Source organism: Pongo pygmaeus, chromosome 8 (assembly GCF_028885625.2).
Source record: "Pongo pygmaeus isolate AG05252 chromosome 8, NHGRI_mPonPyg2-v2.0_pri, whole genome shotgun sequence".
In the NCBI taxonomy this organism is placed as follows: domain Eukaryota; kingdom Metazoa; phylum Chordata; class Mammalia; order Primates; family Hominidae; genus Pongo; species Pongo pygmaeus.
The window spans coordinates 116,138,044-116,158,811 of NC_072381.2; the positions used below are offsets into that span (position 1 = coordinate 116,138,044).

A 20,768-nucleotide genomic window follows, 5' to 3' on the forward strand; every position below is an offset into this window, starting at 1 on the left:
GGATACATTTGGGCCAGGTTTGTGAGTCCCGTCTTTGGGGTCCCCTCAACATCATGCTTCAGCCAGTTGGTGTTGGACCATGATTTTAAAACCTTAAACCTTGAGTGTTAAGAATGAATTCTTGACTGTTCGGTTCTCATATCCCAGATTTGGATGGAAACCTCTGATGCTATAATCAACGTGAGGAAAAGCCTATAAATCATTTACAGATTCAGAAAACACTTAATAGACTTCTCCTCTGTGGAAAGCACCATGCTGGGTATTGTGGAGTCCTTGCCCTCAGAACGCTTGTAGTCTTTTCCTATGCAGAGAACACAAGTATGCCCGCCTAAGAGAGAAGCTGAGATTTAGAGGAGCCACTGAGGATGGCTGTGAGAGTGATCTGGCTAGGACGTTTGTCATCCCATTGCTCACGAGGTTTGATGTGGCTGATCCGCCTAGCTGGCATCTCTTTCCTCCTCATACCTCAATGCACATTCCTCCCACATCTGGGCTCATGGCAGTGAATATGACATTTCTGTCCAGAGGAGTTCTATCATTTGGTCAAGGTAGGGAGGTGATTGTGCTTCTCTGTTTAAGACTCAGCAAAAGACAAAATGCAGAAAGCCTGAAGGTGGGAGCTAATCTTTCTGGCTATCACCAGGTCTTGTACAACCTTATGGTTGTCACGATACATGCATCAGAGCAGACCCCATTTCCTGGAAATCATTTCAGAATGGATACTGGAATTTGAATTAATAAAACTTAGAAGGACCCAAACTTGGTATCTCCTTGACAATTCTCTCAAAATTGAGTGTTCTGCAGTGTTCCTACACAAGTGAGATTGGTGCATTTATTAATTAATGTCACTAAGAGATCAGTTAAAGCCTCAGCAAACAATTGCCATGTGCTCTTTCAGGGAAAAACAACTTACAATCAGATTTGTTCCCTCAGTGAGAATTAGAGGATATACTGCCAAAGTTTCTCCAAGCTGCCTCCTCTTTTCCTTGGCAAGCTATTAGGCTATTAGCTTCCAGTCCCCCAGCTTCCTTGACTATGAGGATTCCTTCCTAGTGTGATTCAGAGCACAGATTCCACCTGCTTTTATTTTGCTTTCTAATTGCTTATTATTCTCCCAAGCACACACTGTTTTTCTTTGCTCTACTCCTCTGACTATGTTGCTGAATATTTTGATCCTAAACAAAGGTGACTTTTGTACTCAGCTTGTTATGAAAGATCAGTAATATGTGACATGTGATTTGTTTTCCAACTTTTATATCTTTATACTCCCCGAGTGTTTGGCCATGGGGATCATGTTTTGCTGAGTATAATACCCTTGCCATTCAAATTTTAATTGAAGTAAATAGTAAAACAAAGTTGGAGTAGACTGGGTCTTTCTCCTTCTCCTGTTCCAGAGGAGGCACCAAAAAGTACTCACAGAATATGCAAAGTATTAAGATACTAACTTCTTAAACTTAGAATAGATTCCATCCTATTACTTGTTTTTGTATGTGCATGTGGACAAAAAGTGATACCACACTGAAGACTGTCTAATGCTATATTAGAGGATATTTTGGTCTTTTGCAAAAACAGACAATGAAGACAGTGCAAAGTGCTAGGCACAGCACTGGACATTGACTGTTGGGGGATAAAAGGCAACTGGTGTTCCTAGAGGAGAATTGGACAAAGTTGGACTTTGTCTACTCTGCTACTACATCAGCACTCAGCCTCCCAGATAGATGCTCCTCATGGGGCCCATGCTTAGACATTATGGTGGCCCATGGGAAGATTAGCTGCTTCTCTTTTGGGTGGCTTTTGTCCTCTAACTCCAGAGTCATGGGATAGGGTACCCTACTGTGAGTTGTTTATTCAAAATATTGAGCTCTGCTTGTGGCAGATACTGTCATAGGCATAGGGCATACAGCAATAGAAAAGACAGGCAAGATCCTTGTTCTTTTTTTTTTTTTTTTTTGAGACAGAGCTCACCTGTCATCCAGGCTAGAGTGTAGTGGTGCGATCTCAGCTCACTGCAATCTCCGGCTCCCAGGCTCAAGCAATCCTCCTGTCTCAGCCTCCCAAGTAGCTGGGACTACAGGTGTGCACCACCACACCCGGCTAATTTTTGTATTTTTTGTAGAGACGGGTTTTACCATGTTGCCCAGGCTGATCTCAAACTCTTGGCTTAAGCAATCCACCTGCCTCAGCCTCCCAAAGTGTTGGGATTACATACGTGAGCCACTGTGCCTGCCCTAAGATCCCTGTTCTTATGGAGTTTATATTCCAGGGGAGGGACGAGCAATAAAGCACAAGATAAACAAGGTAATTTTATAGTGATAAAGATAGGATAAGGGAGGAGGACAGAGAGTAAACCATATGTCCTGCTTTACAGGAGTCCACACGCACATACAAAATCCAGTAATAGGATGAGATGTATCCTAAGTTTAAGGCAGGACATATGGTTCACTCTCTGTGAGGTGGCCTCTTTGAGAAGATGACAGTAGCACTGGGACCTGAGGTTGAGACTCAGTCACATGAAGATATGAAGCGACGCTGCCCAGCAGAACCCTCCACCTGCCCCTGATGATATGTGCTGTCCAGCATGGTAATCGCTAGTCACATGTGGCTGTTGAGCCCTTGAAATGTGGCTAATGCAACTGAGGAGCTGTGTTTTAAATTTAATATTAATAATTTAAATTTAAATAGCAAAATGTGGCAAATAGCTATCCTATTGGACAGTGCAGATGAGGGGAAGGACGTTTCAGGTAGGGAGGGCAGCTTGTGCGAAGGTACTGAGGATATGTCACCCTGCGGATCCAACATGAGATCCCTGCCTGGAAGCTCTGGTCAGTTTTTAAAGAGCAAATCTGGAAAATTTAATGATGCTTCCTGCTTCTGTTTTATGGGCCTCTGGAGAACCTACAAAAGAATAACAGTTAACCAGACAGGAGTTAAAATCCCTGCTCAACAAAGAACCTATTTCCTTTCCTAGGAAGGACTCATTCCACATTGGCTGACTCACAACTCTTGACTGGTTTCCTCTGCTAATGGCTGTGGCCAGCCTTTGTCTGTGCAGGATGTAGCCTTTTCGGCGCTGAGCTTGTTCGTTCTGGGAACGAATCCTGCCTTTGTTCTGGACTTGCACCTTCTGGTAACAAGAGGCTGGAACCCCTACCATGGCTCCTTCAAGGGGTCGCTTTGTATTCCACATACAACCCTCCATTCATCCTAGGGGGCTGAGACCTCATCTTTTCTGGCATAGCTTTTCTATTTTCCTCCATTGCAAAGATAGAGTAGTCAGCCCTGGCTTTAAAGAGAAATTGGTGTTTAGATAGAGTTTCACCTTGAATTGCCACTTTATATTGAAAGGATTAAGAAAGAAAAGGGAAGAAGAAATAAGAGAAAAAGAAAGGCCCCAGGAATGTTTCCAGTGGTTTTCTTACATGCCATGCATGCATTGGGATCTCTCAGGCCACAGAAGCCTCTCTACCTCCTGGGCAAGAATTGGGCTATTCGAAGCAGCCACTGGCTAATCCCAGCAGGGGCAGAGGGATGGGCAATGACAAGGACCAGCTCTGTCCATCCAGCATGGATGGAGATTCGGCTCCAGCAAGATTCCCAGGCGAAAACAGAGATGAGATAGCCAATGCTGGCTCAGTGTGCTGAGGATTAGAGGAGGCTCTGCTGCAGAGTCTGTAATCCTGGACTAGCCTGGATTTGTCATTGGTTTAATGATGAATCTACTACTCTCTTTGTACTTACATAGCCCAAGAAAAAACAATGACCTAGTACCACCCTGAAAGGTATAAGAAACCAAGTGAAGGCGATCCAAATGTTAAATTGGAGGTCACAGAGACAAGCCCATCTCCACAGTTGAGCAGTTACTCTGCCTTCTTCCTTTGGTCTTACCTGACTGTCTGCAATTAGCTCAGTGGTGGTGGGGGGCTCAGGGGAAGGCTGTGAGCTTCAAGCCGTGGCATGTACCAAGAAGCTGTCTTGATGTTGATGACCTTGATACCTCTGATGGAGAAGTTTGAGATCATAAAATGAGTACCTGTGATGCTTGAACAATGTGCTGGCATGTTCCATCTCCTTTTGCAAAGAACCTTTCCAGAACATAAGTGTGAAAACCCACCTGAATCGGGTGCTTTGGCTTCATGTGTAAACGTGGCAGTGCTTCACGAAGATCCCTCCCATGCACATGTGCATTGCGCTTACTTTTAGCATGTGGTTCTCCAGAAGAGAAATCCCTTCTTGGGAAAGGGGCTGTGTTAGACACCTTCATCTGAGGGGTTCATTGGAAGACTCTATAAGCTACATGGGTCAATATTAGCCCAGCTGAATTCCATTGTCTTTTTTTTTTTTTTTTTTTTTTTGAGACAGGGTCTCACTCTGTTGCCCAGGCTGGAGTGCAGTGGCGTGATCTCAGCTCACTGCAATCTCTGCCTCCTGGGTTCAAGCAATTCTCCTGCCTCAGCCTCTTAAGTAGCTGGGATTACAGGCACTAGCCACCACACACAGCTAATTTTTGTATTTTTAGTAGAGACGCGGGGTTTCAACATGTTGGTCAGAGTGGTCTCAAACTCCTCACCTTGTGATCTGCCTGCCTTGGCCTCCCAGAGTGCTGTGATTACAGGTGTGAGCCACTGCACCTGGCCAGGAATTCCTTTGTCTTATAAAAATTTAATTTTAAAATAGATATGTTTATTAAAGAAAAATTAGTTGGCCAGGCGCGGTGGCTCATGCCTGTAATCCCAGCACTTTGGGAGGCTGAGGCGGGCAGATCATGAGGTCAGGAGTTTGAGACCAGCGTGGATAATATGGTGAAACCTCATCTCTACTAAAAATAAAAAAAAAAATTAGCCAGGCATGGTGGTGGACGCCTGTAATCTCAGCTACTCAGGAGGCTGAGCTAGGAGAATCGCTTGAACCCAGGAAGGTGGAGGTTGCAGTAAGCCAAGATGATGCCACTGCACTCCAGCCTGGGCAACAAGAGTGAGACTTCATCTCAAAAAAAAGAAAAAAGAAAAGAAAAGAAAAATTAGCCTACAGCCATACTACCTTCAACATGTCTGATCTCATCCAATCTCAGAAGCTAAGCAGGGTCAGGCCTAGTCAGTACTTGCATGGGAGAAACTTTAGAAAACTTACAAAAGGAAAGAGGAGAAAAAAATTATCTATGATTCTACCATCCAAACACAATGATTCCTGTTAACAGTTTGGTATGTTCTCCAATAGGATTTCTTTCCTACCAGAGGAAAGCCTTTTACATGGCTGTAACTGTAATATACATACAATTTTGTGCGCTGGTTTTAGGTTTAACATTAAATAGTAAAAGAATAGTAAATATCACTTTTTAATGGCAGCATAGTATGTCCTTAAGTTCCTGTGTACTTGGCACTTGGGCGACTGAAACCACAAGGACTCAGTAACGGCTGAAGGTCACACAGTGAGTGCATGATGCAGCCAGCCGTAGCCCAAGTCTCCCACCTCCCAGGTTAACACTCATTATATTCACTGGATCTCAGTTTTTCCCTGCCTTTGTCCCCACACACGGGGTGTATACCACTGCCAGTTGCCTCCTCCTTACATTATTGTGTTTTAACACCCTCTTCTACTTCCAGTGAGGGCCACTATACCACCCGCTGCAGGACATGTTCCCGGCATGGAGGCCAGATTATCCCCGTCTATCCTGGTACCAGAAGAGGCCCATAGTATCATAATAAACAACAGTATTCATGGGGGCCAGGTGTGCCATGTGCTTCTCCCAACCCAGCTTCCACCTCTTGCCTTAATACTAGTTTCAGAGTAAAAGGAAGGATTAACTGACATGGCATAGTGGCTCATGCCTGTAATCCCAACAGTTTGGGAGGTCGAGGCAGGCGGATCACCTGAGGTCAGGAGTTGGAGACCAGACTGACCAACATGGTGAAACCCCGTCTCTACTAAAAATACACCTTGTATACTGGGAGGTGCTTTAGTGGAAATACAAAGTCTTTGGAATCCAACAAACATTGTTTCAAATAACCACATACTAGGCTTTGACACTTTAGGTGAGGTACTCAGTCATTTGGAGCTTCAATGTTCTCATCTGTAAAATGGGGATAGTGATCTTAATTTGTTTTAAGACTTGTGAAAATCGAGAATGTGTGAAGCAGGTAGCATAATTAGCCTTGTGCACCCAGACTTACTACCTACCACATGTTCCCCCCTCCTTCCTTGCCTGGCGCAGTGCTGGTATACAGTAGGTACTCAATACAGGCCTACGACATTGAACTGAATTTTCATTTGGGATGTTTAGCTTGTGCGTCTTCATTTCCAGGTTGGAACTGGAGTTGTGTCCCAGTCTCTGGGTAAGAGCTAGGACTATACAATTAGAAGGGCTTATTCTAAGTATTGGTGTTTATTCTCCTGGGAATTGCACTCCAGGCCATGTATGAGGGTTCCTTTTATTTCAATAATCAAGCTCACATTCAGTGTATCACATTATGGAGCTCACAATAGCAGATACACAGCTCCGGCTGCACCAGGTGACACATGGCTCCTACCATAATCCTGAAGGTAGGCACGGTCCTCATCCTTCTTTCCTGTGGCTGGCTGTGGCTGACAGGTTTCAGGTGTTTGTTTTTAACCACTGCACATCACTGCTTCTCCCGCAACGGCAGACAGGAGCAGAGCCTTCTATGTGGGTTTGGGAAGATGTGTGTGGTGAGGCGCTTTTCAGTAAACTCTTAGTCTAAGAAAGTTCTGGGCATAATGAAAGAAGACAGAGAGAGGAAGGGCCAAACCTGCTGATTGGAGTAGAGCCTGGCAGCTTGGGGAAACCTAGTAGACCATGGGAAACACTCAAGGCCAGAAGAGAAAGGCAGCCACGGCCAGGCTGGCTGGTTCCCTTAGTCAGGAGCTGGGACTGGCGCTTTTAGGTGTCTGTGACTGAGTCAGCGGCTGAGGCCAACGGAGCCTGGGACAGCCTATGGGCTGTGACTAAATTAGGAAGAAAAAGCCTTTGGGCTCTCCTGGGAGCTCACTGAGGCAGGTGGGCCATGGAAGGGCCTCTGGTGGGCAGCTAGAAATAGCCTGGTCAAACATATCCAACTGGCTTTCACTTTGATTTTTCAGTGCAACTATAGAAATGTCACACACTGGGTCTGAGTTCAGTCCCAGCAGGAGGGAAGCCCCCCTGATGCCAGGATACCCCAAGCCCCATCTCCTCCAAGGGGCTAAGTTAAAATAGGAGAATCTAGTAAGCTTCAATCACTAAGTCATTTATAAGCTCACTGGGGAGTTTTGACCTTTTAAAAGGAATATACCCTATTGACTGTTTTGGATAGATTATAGTGGACACCAGGCATTGCAGGTAGACATCAGCCTGTTCCAGACAGGACAAATTGGAATGATGGTTGCTTTGCAAAACCTGGCAATGAAGTACCTGTGACAACAGATTTTGATTTTAGAAAATCACCTGAAGGTTGAGTTTGGTTTGAGTGTTTAAGGATTGCAGTGTGAGACTTGGAAGGAGAAAAGTAAAAAAAAGTTGGCAGGAGAACGGTGGCTCCTAGGAAGAAAAGTTACATTTCTAAGTAATCAAACTCTGAATGAGGCCAGCCAGGTCTTTAGCCACTTCCTCACAGAGAGGGGCCTCTTGGCCTTTTTTTTTTTTTTTTTTTTTTTGGTATTATACTTTCTGCAAGACTGGTTGAAGGTGTTAGCCTGAGAGCACAGTTTCTCAAATGCAACACTATTGATATCTTGGGCCAAATAATTCTCTTTTGTGATAGTTGTCTTGAGCATTGTACGATTTTGTCAGCAACCCTGGTCTCTGCCCAGTAGATGCCAGTTGCGTCCCATCACCCCCCTCAGTTCTGACAACAAACTGTTTCCAGCATTACCCTGGGAGCCAAAATCATCCCACTGCTTAGAGCAAAGGAGAACTCACTTTTCCTACTGAAAGGTATTGCAGTTACCACTGGGTAGGTGAAATGATGGGTCATCTCCGTTCATCTCCTGTTCCACAAAAATAAAGAAGGGCAAGTGTTTCAGGAGCTTTGCTGGTTGGGAGTCAGTTTGCTGGGGTTGTCTGATGTAGCTGGATTGCTAAGGTTTTTAAGGGTATCTTCAGGACCAAATTTTCACCCGTGAAAACCCAGAGTAAAAAGCAAGCAAGCAAACAAACAAACAGACCACCACCAACCACAGCAGCAACAACAAATAGGGAAGTAAACCAGGCGAGGCTTTGGAATTTTATTAAAAATGGTCAGCGCGATCAGACCTAGATCCCTTCAGAAGTGCTCTCAGGAGACCTGTCTCCATAGAGCTGGCTTGGATGTTGATATGTGAAGAGGCTGAGAACATGTGGCATAAACATCGACTGATATTGTTTGCCATTTACACTCAGCATGTGTAATGCAGCAGGAATGGCTCCCGGTGGCATGTGACTGCCGTTCCAGGCGGGTATGCCGTGCTCAGGCACTGCTCTTTCTCTTTCGCTCCCTCCCTCCCTCCCTCGCTTGCATACCCCCTCCGCTGCCCCTTTCCAGACTCGGGAGGGTTTGAGTGAAGGCTTGTCATGATTGGCACGCAGAAAGCTGGTAGAATGTCATTGGAATTTTCTAGGGAGGCACATGCGCGACACCCAAAATGACTCCTGGCTTTGGTGGCCGCAGGTCAGCACGTCGTGCCAGGCACCCTGGTATGTTTCAGAAAGGTAAGGTTGCATGACATCATCTTACCTTTCTCCAGCACAAGGGAGAAATCAAGGTTTATTTGTTTCTTTTTTAATTCTCTAGTTCAGGCAGCACCTCTGAACATGTTCTCGGAGCTGAGCATTTGTGCATGAGTATGCGATTTGTCTGTGTCCCCACCCCCTCCGTTAAAAAAAAAAAAAATTAACAAATGATTCACAACGGCAGTTTAACATGTGACCTAAAACAGCTCCTCATGACCCCAGTGAAATCAGCGATCCTAATGTCAGGAAGTCTAGATGCTCTTTTTACGCTGGTTACTAAACTCTTCTATAAAGAAAAGTCGCAAGGCTACTGGAAAACAGATTGCGTTATCACCAGATCTGGGAGAATGGAAGGGGATGCATGCAGGATCCCAAAACTTTATAAATGATGGGCATCTCTTAAGGGTGAGGTGCTTTGTGTTAATTGCTGGAATTTGGCAGTGATGGAAAATGAACTTAAAGGTGTTTGAAACATCTCGTGTCTGTTGATTGTTGACTCATTCTGGACCAGGAGGGGAGTGCTGTGTTAAAATTCATGAGCAGGAGATATTTCGCCAAGAAACAAGGCTTGAGAATGGCTTCTGAGCACCCCTGAAGTAGCTGGAATATTAATTTCAGCACCTCTTAGGTATCTTTAAGTAAAGTTAAGTGTTTAAACAAAACTATTTTCATTGTCGCCAAGCAAGCAAACAAGTGTATAAACTTCTGTCGTGCAGTTCAGGGCACAAATTTGGACATGGACATGATGGTCTGTTAGCAGACTCAAGCACAACCAAACATGACTCACCTCATTTCTCTATCTGATGCAATTACAAGTAGCTTCAACACACGCGGTAGAGGAATACTAGTTTTCTGCTTGCAAATGTGTAAAAGCAAATCCATATTCATAAAACGGCATGGATGGGGTGTCTTATATTACGGAGATTTTTTTATAACCTTAAAAATAGCTTTTATGCAGCTTTGCCATTGGTTTCTGCCTTATACGCATTGGAATCTTTTCTTTCTTGCAATTCTGAGATGTCAGAAAACTGAAGGGGGGGAGAGGGTTAATATGTTCACACACTTGCCCTCCCCCCACATGCATATGCTAACAGCTGCCATGTATGATTTTTGTGGAATTTGATATTTCGAATGAAATGACTTCCTTATTTTCCATAGTAATATAATAATCAATTTTACCATAGAGAACTGTGTACATGTCATGTCTTGGCTGCTTCTAATTAGCAATGGATGGGGTAGCTGGGGAAAGTGCTGGAGAGCAGTTTCGAGTTAAAAAAAAAATCAGTCTTCAAGCTTTAACCACTCTTTCTGGCCTCAGCCAAGGCAGTTTTCAATCTGCTTGGATCTTAACCACAGGTTTAGTTTGTGGTGTTCTAAGAAAATATCTAGAATGGCACATGCAAATGTGATGAAGATGGGCCTGTGTATCTAACCATTGTGGGGTTGTCTTTTATCTCTACTCTGCAGTAACTTTCTTATGGCCACAGCTTTGTAAGATAGAGGCAAAAGCCAAAAGTAATGCACATATAATATTCTCTGCCTTGGGCGACATCTGTGTTTTGTTGGCTGTAGTCAGAAAGGTATGTGTCTTAAGGCACCAGAAACTTCCACCCATTTTGGGAAAGGGATATTTTTCTCAATAAATAGTTATATGGCTTATTTATAAAGCCCCAATCTTAATGTTCTCATTTAATCTAAGGAATATAAAGGAATTAAACTGTGCACATTCCCAAAACACACACGGAAACATATACCATGTCCTTCACAAGGAAACAGGGTATTCTGGTAAGATCTACATTCCCACATGCTTAAAACAGTCACAATTTCAAGTCAGTTGAACGAGTATTTGTTCAGTGCCTCTAATTTGCTCAGTGCTAAGATAAGCCACATAGGCACTTGGGAGTTTGAAAGATTCTAGGGTGTGGATGATGTCCTCAAGGTGTTTATAATTTAGAAGCCAAAACTACTCCCCTAGCAAACCTCACCTGGCTTTCTGCAACAGAAACTCTATGTATTCTCTGGGGGAAATCTTGTTGCAAAAAATATTGATCGAATTGCATGAAAAGGTGCATGAATAGAGCTAAGAAATATTTTTAGCTGTATTGTGTTTGACCCTTTGTGGACTTGTGACCCTTTGTGGACTTGTAGAAATTTCAGTGTTTATTCTTCAGGGTCATTTAAGACAAATGGTCATGCTGTTTGGAGTGACAAAAATGGCTTGTGGGACCCAAAGTAATAAAGAACAGATTGATTCTATTCTTTTATAGATTGGTAATTCTTAGACTTAGCTGCACAATTGTTCTCCTGGGGAGCTATTAGTATTACAAATTCCAATGCCTGGGTTGAGTCAATCTCTGGAGGTGGGACTCAAGCCCCAGTACTTTTTAAAACTTCCCAAGTAATTCCTAAGTGCCACCAAGTTTGAGATCTAGTGATACAGATGACTTTATCAACAACCTTTTTTTGTTGTTGTTTATTTGGTTTTTTTTAGCCTAAGCCTTCTAGGGTGAGTTTTGGAATGGGCTTTTTATAATGATGGGGGTGGGTGTTGACTAAAGAACTTTCAGCCTTCTGGAAGCTCACCCTCTGTTCTCTGCACTGGTGAACTCAGTGTGGATGAAGGTATGCTTTCTCCCTTTCCAACAAACCTGGTAATATGATGCCAAGCCAGTCACTCAACCATCTACATTACCTAAGGTTTCCTGAACCTTAAGTGTTTTTATTACAGGAGCCCAAATGTTCTGAAAATCTTGATTATGTCTCCTAAGGGAAGGTAGTTTTACAATTAATTACATGTGTCCCTTGAAATTATTTTTACATTGTCTGAAACCCCCATGGAAAAGGAAGCCCATTCTTGGTGTACTTGCAGCTAGTAGAAGTAGCTCATTAAAATACAGGGGTTACTCAATTCCTGATAACTCACTATAGATTTTTTTTTTCAGACAGGGTCTTGCTCACTCACCCAGGCTGGAGTGCAGTGGTGCTATCATACTCACTGTAACCTCAAAACCCAGGGCTCAAGTGATCCTCCCACCTGAGCCTCCCAAGTAGCTAAGATTACAGTTGTGCACCATCATGCCTGGCCAATTAAAAAAGAAAAAATTAGAGACAGAATCTCTCTATGTTGCCCAGGCTAGTCTCGAACTCCTGGCCTCAAGTGATCCTTCCGCCGTGGCCTCCCAAAGTGCTAGGATTACAGGTGTGAGGCCACTGCCCCCAGCCACCTCACCATAGATTCTTAGAGTTGGAAAGTATTTTCAAAGTACTCTAGTACAATGGTTCTCAAAGTGCAGCATCAGCCTCACCTGGACTTGTTAGAAATGTACATGTTCAAGCTCTTCCCCTAGATCTTCTGAGTCAGACACAGAGATGAGGGTGTGGGTGGTGGTGAGGGGTGGGCCCAGCATCTGTGTTTTAAGAAGTTCTCTCTGGGTGCCTACCAAAAATTGAATTACTGCTGTTATTTCACCTTGTCAGAAACTGAGATACCCCAGTCCTGGGATCTGCCTCTGCACCGTGGCCAGATCATCCTAACTTTTCTATGTCATGAATAACTGCCTTAAGAAAACACCCACCATCCTAAAATCATAAGGCATAAAGAAACCTTAAATGTTGTCTCATCTGACCCTCCCATTTCACAGATGAGAAAACTAAGGTCAATAGGGTGACATGACGTCAATAAGATGTAGAGTAATTGGTGACAGAGCTTTCAGTCTACTTATAACCAAAACACTCCTCCTCTCCCACTGCCCCACATTGCCTCTCCAGTCTCATGTGGACTTCTAGTATTTGGCTGAAATCACATCAGTTAAAATGTCTAGGTTAATCGTTAGGCAACTCTAGAGAAAGACCAACAGAATTTTAATTCTTTAAAATTAATCCAAAATTCTTCCATTTCAAATTGGCTTGAATTTTATAACTGTCTTTGTACATTTAATAGAAAAAAATATCAGTGATGTAAACTGCTGAAAAGAAAGTTCACAGAACATGGGGACCAGTCCTGGAACATAGGTTTCATCCCAACATCATGTAGATTAGGTACTTAACAACGCCTCAGAGGCACACACTGAAATTGCATTTTCTTCCAATTTAGTTAAAAGGAAAAATGTGACAGGAAGTCTGTTTGTTGAATACTTTACAATTTTATACTTGATGTGGTTGGTGATATTTACATAATTTTGTCCATGTTCAAAGACTGAATCTAATCCACATTCTCTGTAGAGCTTCATCTTTCAAAGCATTGTAGCAATACACAGGGAGTATTTAGCCAACAAAATAAGGGAGAACACACAGCTAATATCTACATACACACATACATGGAGCAGGTGTGTCCATGGATAAATTTTTTTTTGTTTTTTTTGGTGGGTTTTTTTTGAGACAGAGTCTGGCTCTGTTGCCCAGGCTGGAGTGCAGTGGTGTGATCTCAGTGATTCTCCTGCCTCAGCCTCCTGAGTAGGTGGGACTACAGGCACGCACCACTATGCCTGGCTGATTTTTGTATTTTTTTAGTAAAGACCAGGTTTCGCCATGTTGGTCAGGCTGGTCTAGAAATCCTGACCTCAAGTGATCCGCCTGCCTCACCCTCCCAAAGTGCTGGGATTACAGGCGTGGGCCACCATGCCTAGCCCATTGGATAGAAGTGTTTATTGGTTCCACACACCTACCATGTGCCAGGTATTGTGATGTGGTGTGGGACACATATAGTTCCTATCTTCGAATGATCATGGGACAGTGGGAAAGTCAGACAAGTGCTTCAATAGACAATTATGAGAGCAGGTGGTGGAGTTAGAAGAGAGTACAGTTGAGGCTGATGGAGCAGAAGTGCATTCTGAAGATCATGAAAGGGACATCAGTGCACACTGGATGGGAGCAGAAACCAGAGAAGGCTGCCTGGAGGAGGTGTCCTGTGAGCTACATTTCAAAGGATGGTAGATATCTAGGTGAAGGGGAGTAAGGAGGAGGTTGTGTAGGGAGAGGGTCCAGTATATGCCAAGGCATCAATGCTTGTGTGTACATTGTCTATCATTGGGGCAGGATTGATCTATAAATCCCTATATATTTCCTTTGTGTGTATAAACATTAGCAATTTGGTTTCTTAGAGAAATTTGTATAGCAGTTTTAAAATATACATTTTGAAAAGCTCATTTTTCCATTACAAAAGACTCAGATGTTCCCAAGAAAAGTTTCTCAGTTGAGAGGTCATCAGATCTTATGTTACCGAGAAAATGGAAAGATTTCCCCTAACCCCAGAAGTCAAACCAGCTTCCTCAATTTGAGACTGCACAAAATCAATTAATTTTTGCCCATTGTGGATTTTCTTAATAATTGTATCTCAGACAAACCAACTCCTATCCTAAATGGATTCGAGCCACATTTCATTCTGAAAGCTGTGGGTCCATCTGGGAAATGTCTTTGTAGATGAGAGAATTTCATAATAAAGTATTTTTGGTATTTCATTTGCTAAATCTTCAGGGATATAGGTAAGAGAGCCTCTGTGCTGAACTGACTGCCTAATAGAACAAGGTTAGAGAGAATGAAATTATTTCATGCTGTCTGACCTGCAACACATGCCTCTGAACGAAGCCATATACAGTCACGGGTTGCATAACGATGTTCTGGTCAATAACAGATGGCATATACAATGGTGGTCCCATAAGATTATAATACTGCATTTTTACTGTACTTGTCTAGGCTTAAACATATTTAGATATGCACAAATACTCACCATTGTGTTCCAGTTGCCTCCAGCATTCAGTACAGAAATATGCTGTGCAAGTTTGTAGCCTAGGAGCAATAGGGTATATCATATAGCCTAGGTGTGTATGTACACTCTATGATGTTCACATGACAAGATTGCCTAACAGCACATTTCTCAAGACATGTCTCCATTGTTAAGCGGCACATGACTGTATATATAACAATGGTTTCTTTAAAAGCACTCCCAGGAGTGGCCAGGCGCAGAAATAGCTTAATTTGTGAGCAATGATAATGATAGTTCATATAATTATCATATTTTCCAGAGCACCTGCACATCACGTTTGATCTTTACGGTGAGTGGAACAGACATTGCGATCTCCATTGGACAGATGAGGAAATTAAACCTCAGAGTTATCAGATTTCAAAGGTGAAGGGACCTTGGAGATCCTTTCATCCAGTTTTCTCATTTTACAAAAAAAACTCCCTGAGATCCAGGGAAACTAACTGACCTAGGATCCCACAGGGAGTAAATAAAGGCTGTTGGGCCAGGCCCAGGTCTTCTGATTTCTAGCTTCCTGATTTTGCACTCCATTGTGCTGTTCTCAGTCTTCAGTGTGTTAGAGGAAACTTGGTAGGTTATGCATTTGTTATTAAGGATAAATTTTGTTGATATCAGTCCTATGCGCTATTTTATAAACACACACATGTGGAAAAATCCCTTATTTTCCTGTTTTTTTTCTATATACAGATACAGACAGATACACAGACAGATAGACACACCACATGTGGATGTCACTGGGGAGATGAAGGTGGGATTGAACTTAGCAGATTCTCAAAGGGGACTTCAGCTTTATCTGTCAAATATTCTTTTATTAAAAAAATTTTGAAGCAAAGTGACCATTACAGTAGCATTTATTCATTTTGGATAATGGGCACTGAATTCATAGGTGTTTGTTTTCCTCTTCATATTTCTGTATTTTAAAATTTTCAAAAAAACCCAAATATGGATGTTAAAAATAGATTCTCACCTACAATACCATACCCTCATTTTTAAAAAATAAACAATATTTTTAAAGAAAGAAAAATGGTTCAGAAGGAAAGAAAACTATACTATGTTCTCATTAGTTAAGTTGACATTAATCCTCTCTTTGCTTTAAGTCTTTCCTGTGATGACACTAGCAGAATGTGTATCATTTTCTCTGCATTTGCTGCAGGATCAGTTCTCTTTGGCAGGTTTTGAGCCCTTCTAACGAGTCCAGCAGGAAAGGCAGGCCTCTCGTGTCAGTTCTAAACCCACCAGCTGTCTCATTGTGACTGCATAGTCCCCTGGTTCTGAGACTGTGCTCTGCCTGATAAGCGACGTACAGAGCACAATGGACTGAAAGCCCGGGGATCTGATACCAAACATGTTAGTTAAATTCATGCCCAAAGGAAGTAGGCCCAGAAACGTGGTTTTTGGAGCTCCCTTTAATGAACGTGTAAACAGAGGATAGAATATTGGCCTTACAGTTTAAAAACCCTCCTTCAAGTCCCAGTCAAGTCCCTTATTCACTGGATGACCTCACATGGTTCATCTGATCTTTCTTGGTCTCAGTCTTCTTACTATAGACCGGAAATGGTCATATTTGACTTAGCTGTCCATATGGCTGTTCTGGAGATGAGACAGCTAATGAAGTGGGAACACTTATTAACACACCAACTGAAAAACACAAAACTAAAGAGAGATGATAGGATTATTATTGCTGTTATGAATCACTCCAAGAGGTGTCATGGTGATATGAACCATCATATGGTAATGTCATGGCTAAGGCCCAAACACAGAATAGCAGCATTGACCCAGTAGTCTCGAAATTAGTCACAGAGACCAAGCTAGTGAAGACCCAGCAGCCCTATTGTTATCAAGAAAGAGCACTATCCAAAAAGTGTGTGGCCTCATCTTCTCCTTGCAAAGAGAAAATTCATCTGGTATATGTTGATAGGTGTGTATCCTACCACAGCCACTCCATCAGCCCTGAGGACAGAGGCGGCCTGTATTCCAGTCCCAGCTCTTCTCTGTCTCGGTGTGTGACTTGGGCGGTTTCACAGAGGACACCAACTTCATTGGCTTTCGCGGTTTTTTGTTTGTTTGTTTTTTGTTGTTTTGTTTTGTTTTGCTTTGTTTTGTTTTGTTTTGTTTTTGTCTGTAGAATGAGTGAAACTAAATTGTCTCTAAGGCCTCACCTCGCTCTTAAAGTTTGTGATCACTAGCTAGAGTTTGAACTTTAGCCCCAATATGACTGTTGTGTTGTCATTGTCACCTTTGTAACCTGACATTCAGGGATATCCCTCTCTTAGTTCATATTCTGACCTAGCTTCTGAAAGCATTATAGCAGAGTTGAGAATTTTTGATCTAGGAAAGATAAATATTAAAAAGAAATTCCCACCAAAATACCATAAATAAGGAATATTTTAAAGAAAAACGGTTCAGAGGGAAGGAAAACTATAATGTAGTTCTTGTTAGTTAAGTTGACATTAATCCTCTCTTTGCTTTAAATCTCTCCTGTGTTGACACTAGCAGAATGTGTCATAAAGACATGGAAAGGTCATAAATTCTCAACTCTGCTCTAAAGATCTGACCTTGAGCATTGCATTTATTTGGCCACACCTTTATAGTGTGGTCATACCTAGAAAACATTTTCTTGCCTGATCATCAGCCCTCTCACCTCGATTACTTTCTTTATTTTAGCACAAAAGAAGAAATGGCACATTCACCACTCAGCCAGTTGCACTGGAAGTGAATTTAAATTCCTGAACTGGTTATCTTGGAAGATATTGTGCTTATTGCAAATATGGCTGGTTGCATGAGTTTAGGCACTACCATGCTCTGGGCTGTGGTTCTTGGCTCCTGCTTCTGGATGGCTGGACATTACCAGGAGAGAGCCTGCTGATACAACTATGCACATTCACTCTACTGCACTTCAGCTGTGTCCTTGTTAATTCCACAGCCCCTTAAGTCCTGGTTCACCAAGCAGATGTTAAGACTCTTTTGGATCCCTCAAACCCCATCCCCATGCCTGCTCCCTCCTCTCTCAGCAGTTGCCCACTCCTTATCTTCTAATCCTCTTTTCTCTCTACGATGATGATAGGGACCTTGTAGCTCCAACTACTGGGTCTTCACAGTCAGTCCACTCCTGCAGAGGAAACTGGAGGGTGATCAGGAACCTTCAACTCAATGTGGGCCACAAAAAGGAGCCATCTTTAAAAGATGGTTAAATGCCTGTGGTTTACGTAGGTTGGCTTTCTTTAAGCAAATAAAGGAAATTCATTGCTTCATGTCCAGCAAAGTACAGGGTGGATTCAGGAGAAGCTGGCTCAAGGTATTCCTAGGAAGTCATCAAGGAGCTGCCTGTACCTCTGTCTTCAGGCCAGCATCTTCTGAGTTGGCTTTATTCTCAAGCAGGCTGTCATTAAGTGATGGCTTAACAACAATTTAGCAACCGTGGCATGACAGAGAATCATGCCTGATAGCTCCAACAAAGTATCAGAGAATGTTTCCCCTTGAGCCAATCACTGTAGCCAGAGGGATGTGGTTCTTGGATGGGCCAGGTCTGAGACACATTGCATGGGCCCCTGTTTGTGCAGAATTGGCCCCTGACTACATTCCCAGAGGCTCTTTGGATGTTTGGTCAGATAGTCTGTACTCTGGGGGGATCAATTCATACCAGCAAGATCCAATCAGCCCCTACACCTACCACTGCCTCTTTAGCGGAAGCCACTTTTGCATCTAATTGTCTTGGGAATTGTGTTGGTTTTCTATTGCTGCTGTAACAAATTGCCACAAATTTAGTGGCTTATAATAACATACATGTATTATCTTACAGTTCTGGAGGCCAGAAGTCCAAAACCAGCCTCACTGGACTACAGTCAAGGTGTTAGTTCCTTCTGGAGGCTCTAAGGGACAATCTGTTTCCTGGTCTTTTCTAGTTTCTAAGAGGCTTCCTGCATTTCTTTGGCTCATGGCCCCTTCCTCCATCTTCAAAGCCAGCAGCAAAGCATCTTCTCTCCTCTCTGACTTCTGTTTCCATCCTTATATCTTCTCGCTGACTCTGATCCTCCTGCTTCCGTCTTAGAAGGACTCTTGTGATTACACTGGGCATACCAAATTAAATTCAGAAATTCAGATAATCAAGATCTTTAATTCAATCACGTCTGCAAAGTCCCCTTTACCATGTAAGATAACATAGTCACAGCCTCTGTGGGTTAGAATGTGGACATTTTCAGGGGATCATTATTCAGCCTACTGCAGGGATTATCCACTCAATTTAAAAACCTGGACTTAGACAGGGAAAGAGTGTACTGAAGTTCCTGCGTTGGAGTGGGGAATTGTAGATAGTCCCCTAGGAAGGTGACTTTGTACCTGCTTGTAGGTTTAGTTATTTACAACAGCAAAATTTATTTGCTTCTTGGGTGTATTTAGATTGTCCTTTTTGAGCTGTTTGGGGGTTTTTCTCCACAGAATTGGGTACTCATAAAAGAGGTGTCCATATTGCCTCAAAGCCACCAGATTCTGATGAGCCATACCCATTATCTTCCTTCTTCATTTTGTTCACGGCAATTACTTTGTGCCCGTAAAGTGGGAGGCAGTGTGCTGAGGAAATACAAGATTCTCCAAGACATACTCCTTTCTCTTGTGGAACTTACGTCTAATGGAGTAGAAAGGCACACACGCAATTATTTTTAACCCAAGGCGCAGGATGTGCTGAGTGATATAAAAGTGACAAACTAAGGAGTGGGAAGACAGCAGGAGACATCAGTTCCAGCTTCCAGGGGTGTCAGATCATGCACCCCAATTTTTGGTTCAGAAATATGATCACTATATGTACCTCAATTTCAGGTTATTAACTATTGCAGGCTAAGAGTCTTAGGCCTTTAAAAATAGTATGATGTGTTTTTTCTTCTTTGTCTAGGGTGTTTGGATCAAAACAGGTGCTCGGCTCTGATGATTCATGTGAAATCACTTCTACTCAAGGTTGACTAAAGTTGGGAATGATGAAAATTGTCTAGTCAAAGCAAAAGTTAAGAAGAAAACCTGGTTAGTTTTCTTATTTTTCACGGAATCTGAATGGGTTGTCTGTAACCTGGGCCATACTCTGAAAAGGACAGGTTTCCCATGGCTGATCTGCAAATACCCAGCGTGGCTGGCTTTCCTAGTTGGAAAGCCCTTCCTCACGTGTCCTTTCAGAGGCAAAGGGGAATCTCTACTAAGAGCTCCCTCCTGCCCAGAATGCAACTTTAGAAAATAGAGCTGACTTCTCTGGGAAAAACAAAACCAACCTTGTCTTACTCTGGTCATGGAAACCAACTTGGCACCTCATTATCGCCTTGTTAGCAAGAACAGGTTGCATGATGGACAAACCTGGGAGGAAGAGTTGGCCCTGTGTGGCCAGGGTTTTGAGTTAAGCTTAATTGCTTTTCTAAAGCTCAGCTACTTAATACTACACAAGCCAAAATCTATCATCAGGCTCTTGACCATCCATTCTCCTCTTCCTTCCGTATTCGTGCCTACATAGACATCGGTCCCTCCCCATTCTGCTGCTGTTGAATTTGTGCTGGGTCACCCAGGGACCCCCAAGGCTTGTTTGCCACCAGCCCGGCTCCCCAAAGGAGAACAGGGCTGTAACTGCCTTTAACTTTGAGTGCCCTCTTCCCCGGTATTTTAAAATGCAGCCAGCCTGTTCTGCCCTTGGAGCATAGCAGGGCTGCTGGCTGGGGAAGGTGGTGTCTTTTTAACAACATATAGGCAATTTTTGATTTTTCATGCAAGTGGGAAAGAATAACAAAGGCATTTTATCTGGCTCTCAAATGTGCTTTGTACTTACATTTAAATGTGGGTGTGCCTGATGTTCTGGGAACTCCCTTCCAACAAGACAGTGTGGCAGCCCATGTCACTTGCCATGTCTCCCTTTTCCTCCTCAGCTGAGCTAGCTGCCAGCCTCTCTCATTTTTGTTTCATTATCGTTGGATTTTTACTGTTCAGAACCTGTGACAGTAGAGACTAAGGTGTCCCAGTTATGCAGTGTCTACCCTGTACTGCCTAAGCATGCTTATTGTACAGCACGCATTGTCTATGGCAACCCCAATTTCCAGTTTTCCAGTCCCCTTCTTCCCATTCAAATGTCCCAGAATTCCAATTCATCAACATCCTGAACATATTTCCTGATGACACCCACTTTTCAGAGGGGAATTTAAAACCTGGAAAATATGGTCTTAACCAAAGATTCCCTCCCTGCCTGTGGTAACCACATATCCCAGACGTTCTGGGAAAGTCTTTCCAGTTTCCAGACCGTGCACACTGATTTTTGGTCCAGAAACCACTGTAACCAACCAGTAT

General features: G+C 43.0%; 1 protein-coding gene across 3 annotated transcripts in view; it reads left to right on the forward strand.

Moving 5' to 3' along the window:
- The window catches only part of RBM20 (RNA binding motif protein 20), a 199,261-nt gene that overhangs the window by 117,757 nt on the left and 60,736 nt on the right, over window positions 1-20,768 (forward strand). Inside the window, exon 1 of one of the 3 annotated variants that reach the window (XM_054436184.2) lies at window positions 8,583-8,680. The exons of the other annotated variants lie outside the window; for them this stretch is intronic. Within the exon in view, the coding sequence (XP_054292159.1) occupies window positions 8,598-8,680 (83 nt within the window). The 5' untranslated portion in view covers window positions 8,583-8,597. Of the gene's footprint in view, window positions 1-8,582; window positions 8,681-20,768 lie in introns of those variants that run through there. 3 annotated transcript variants of the gene reach the window in all.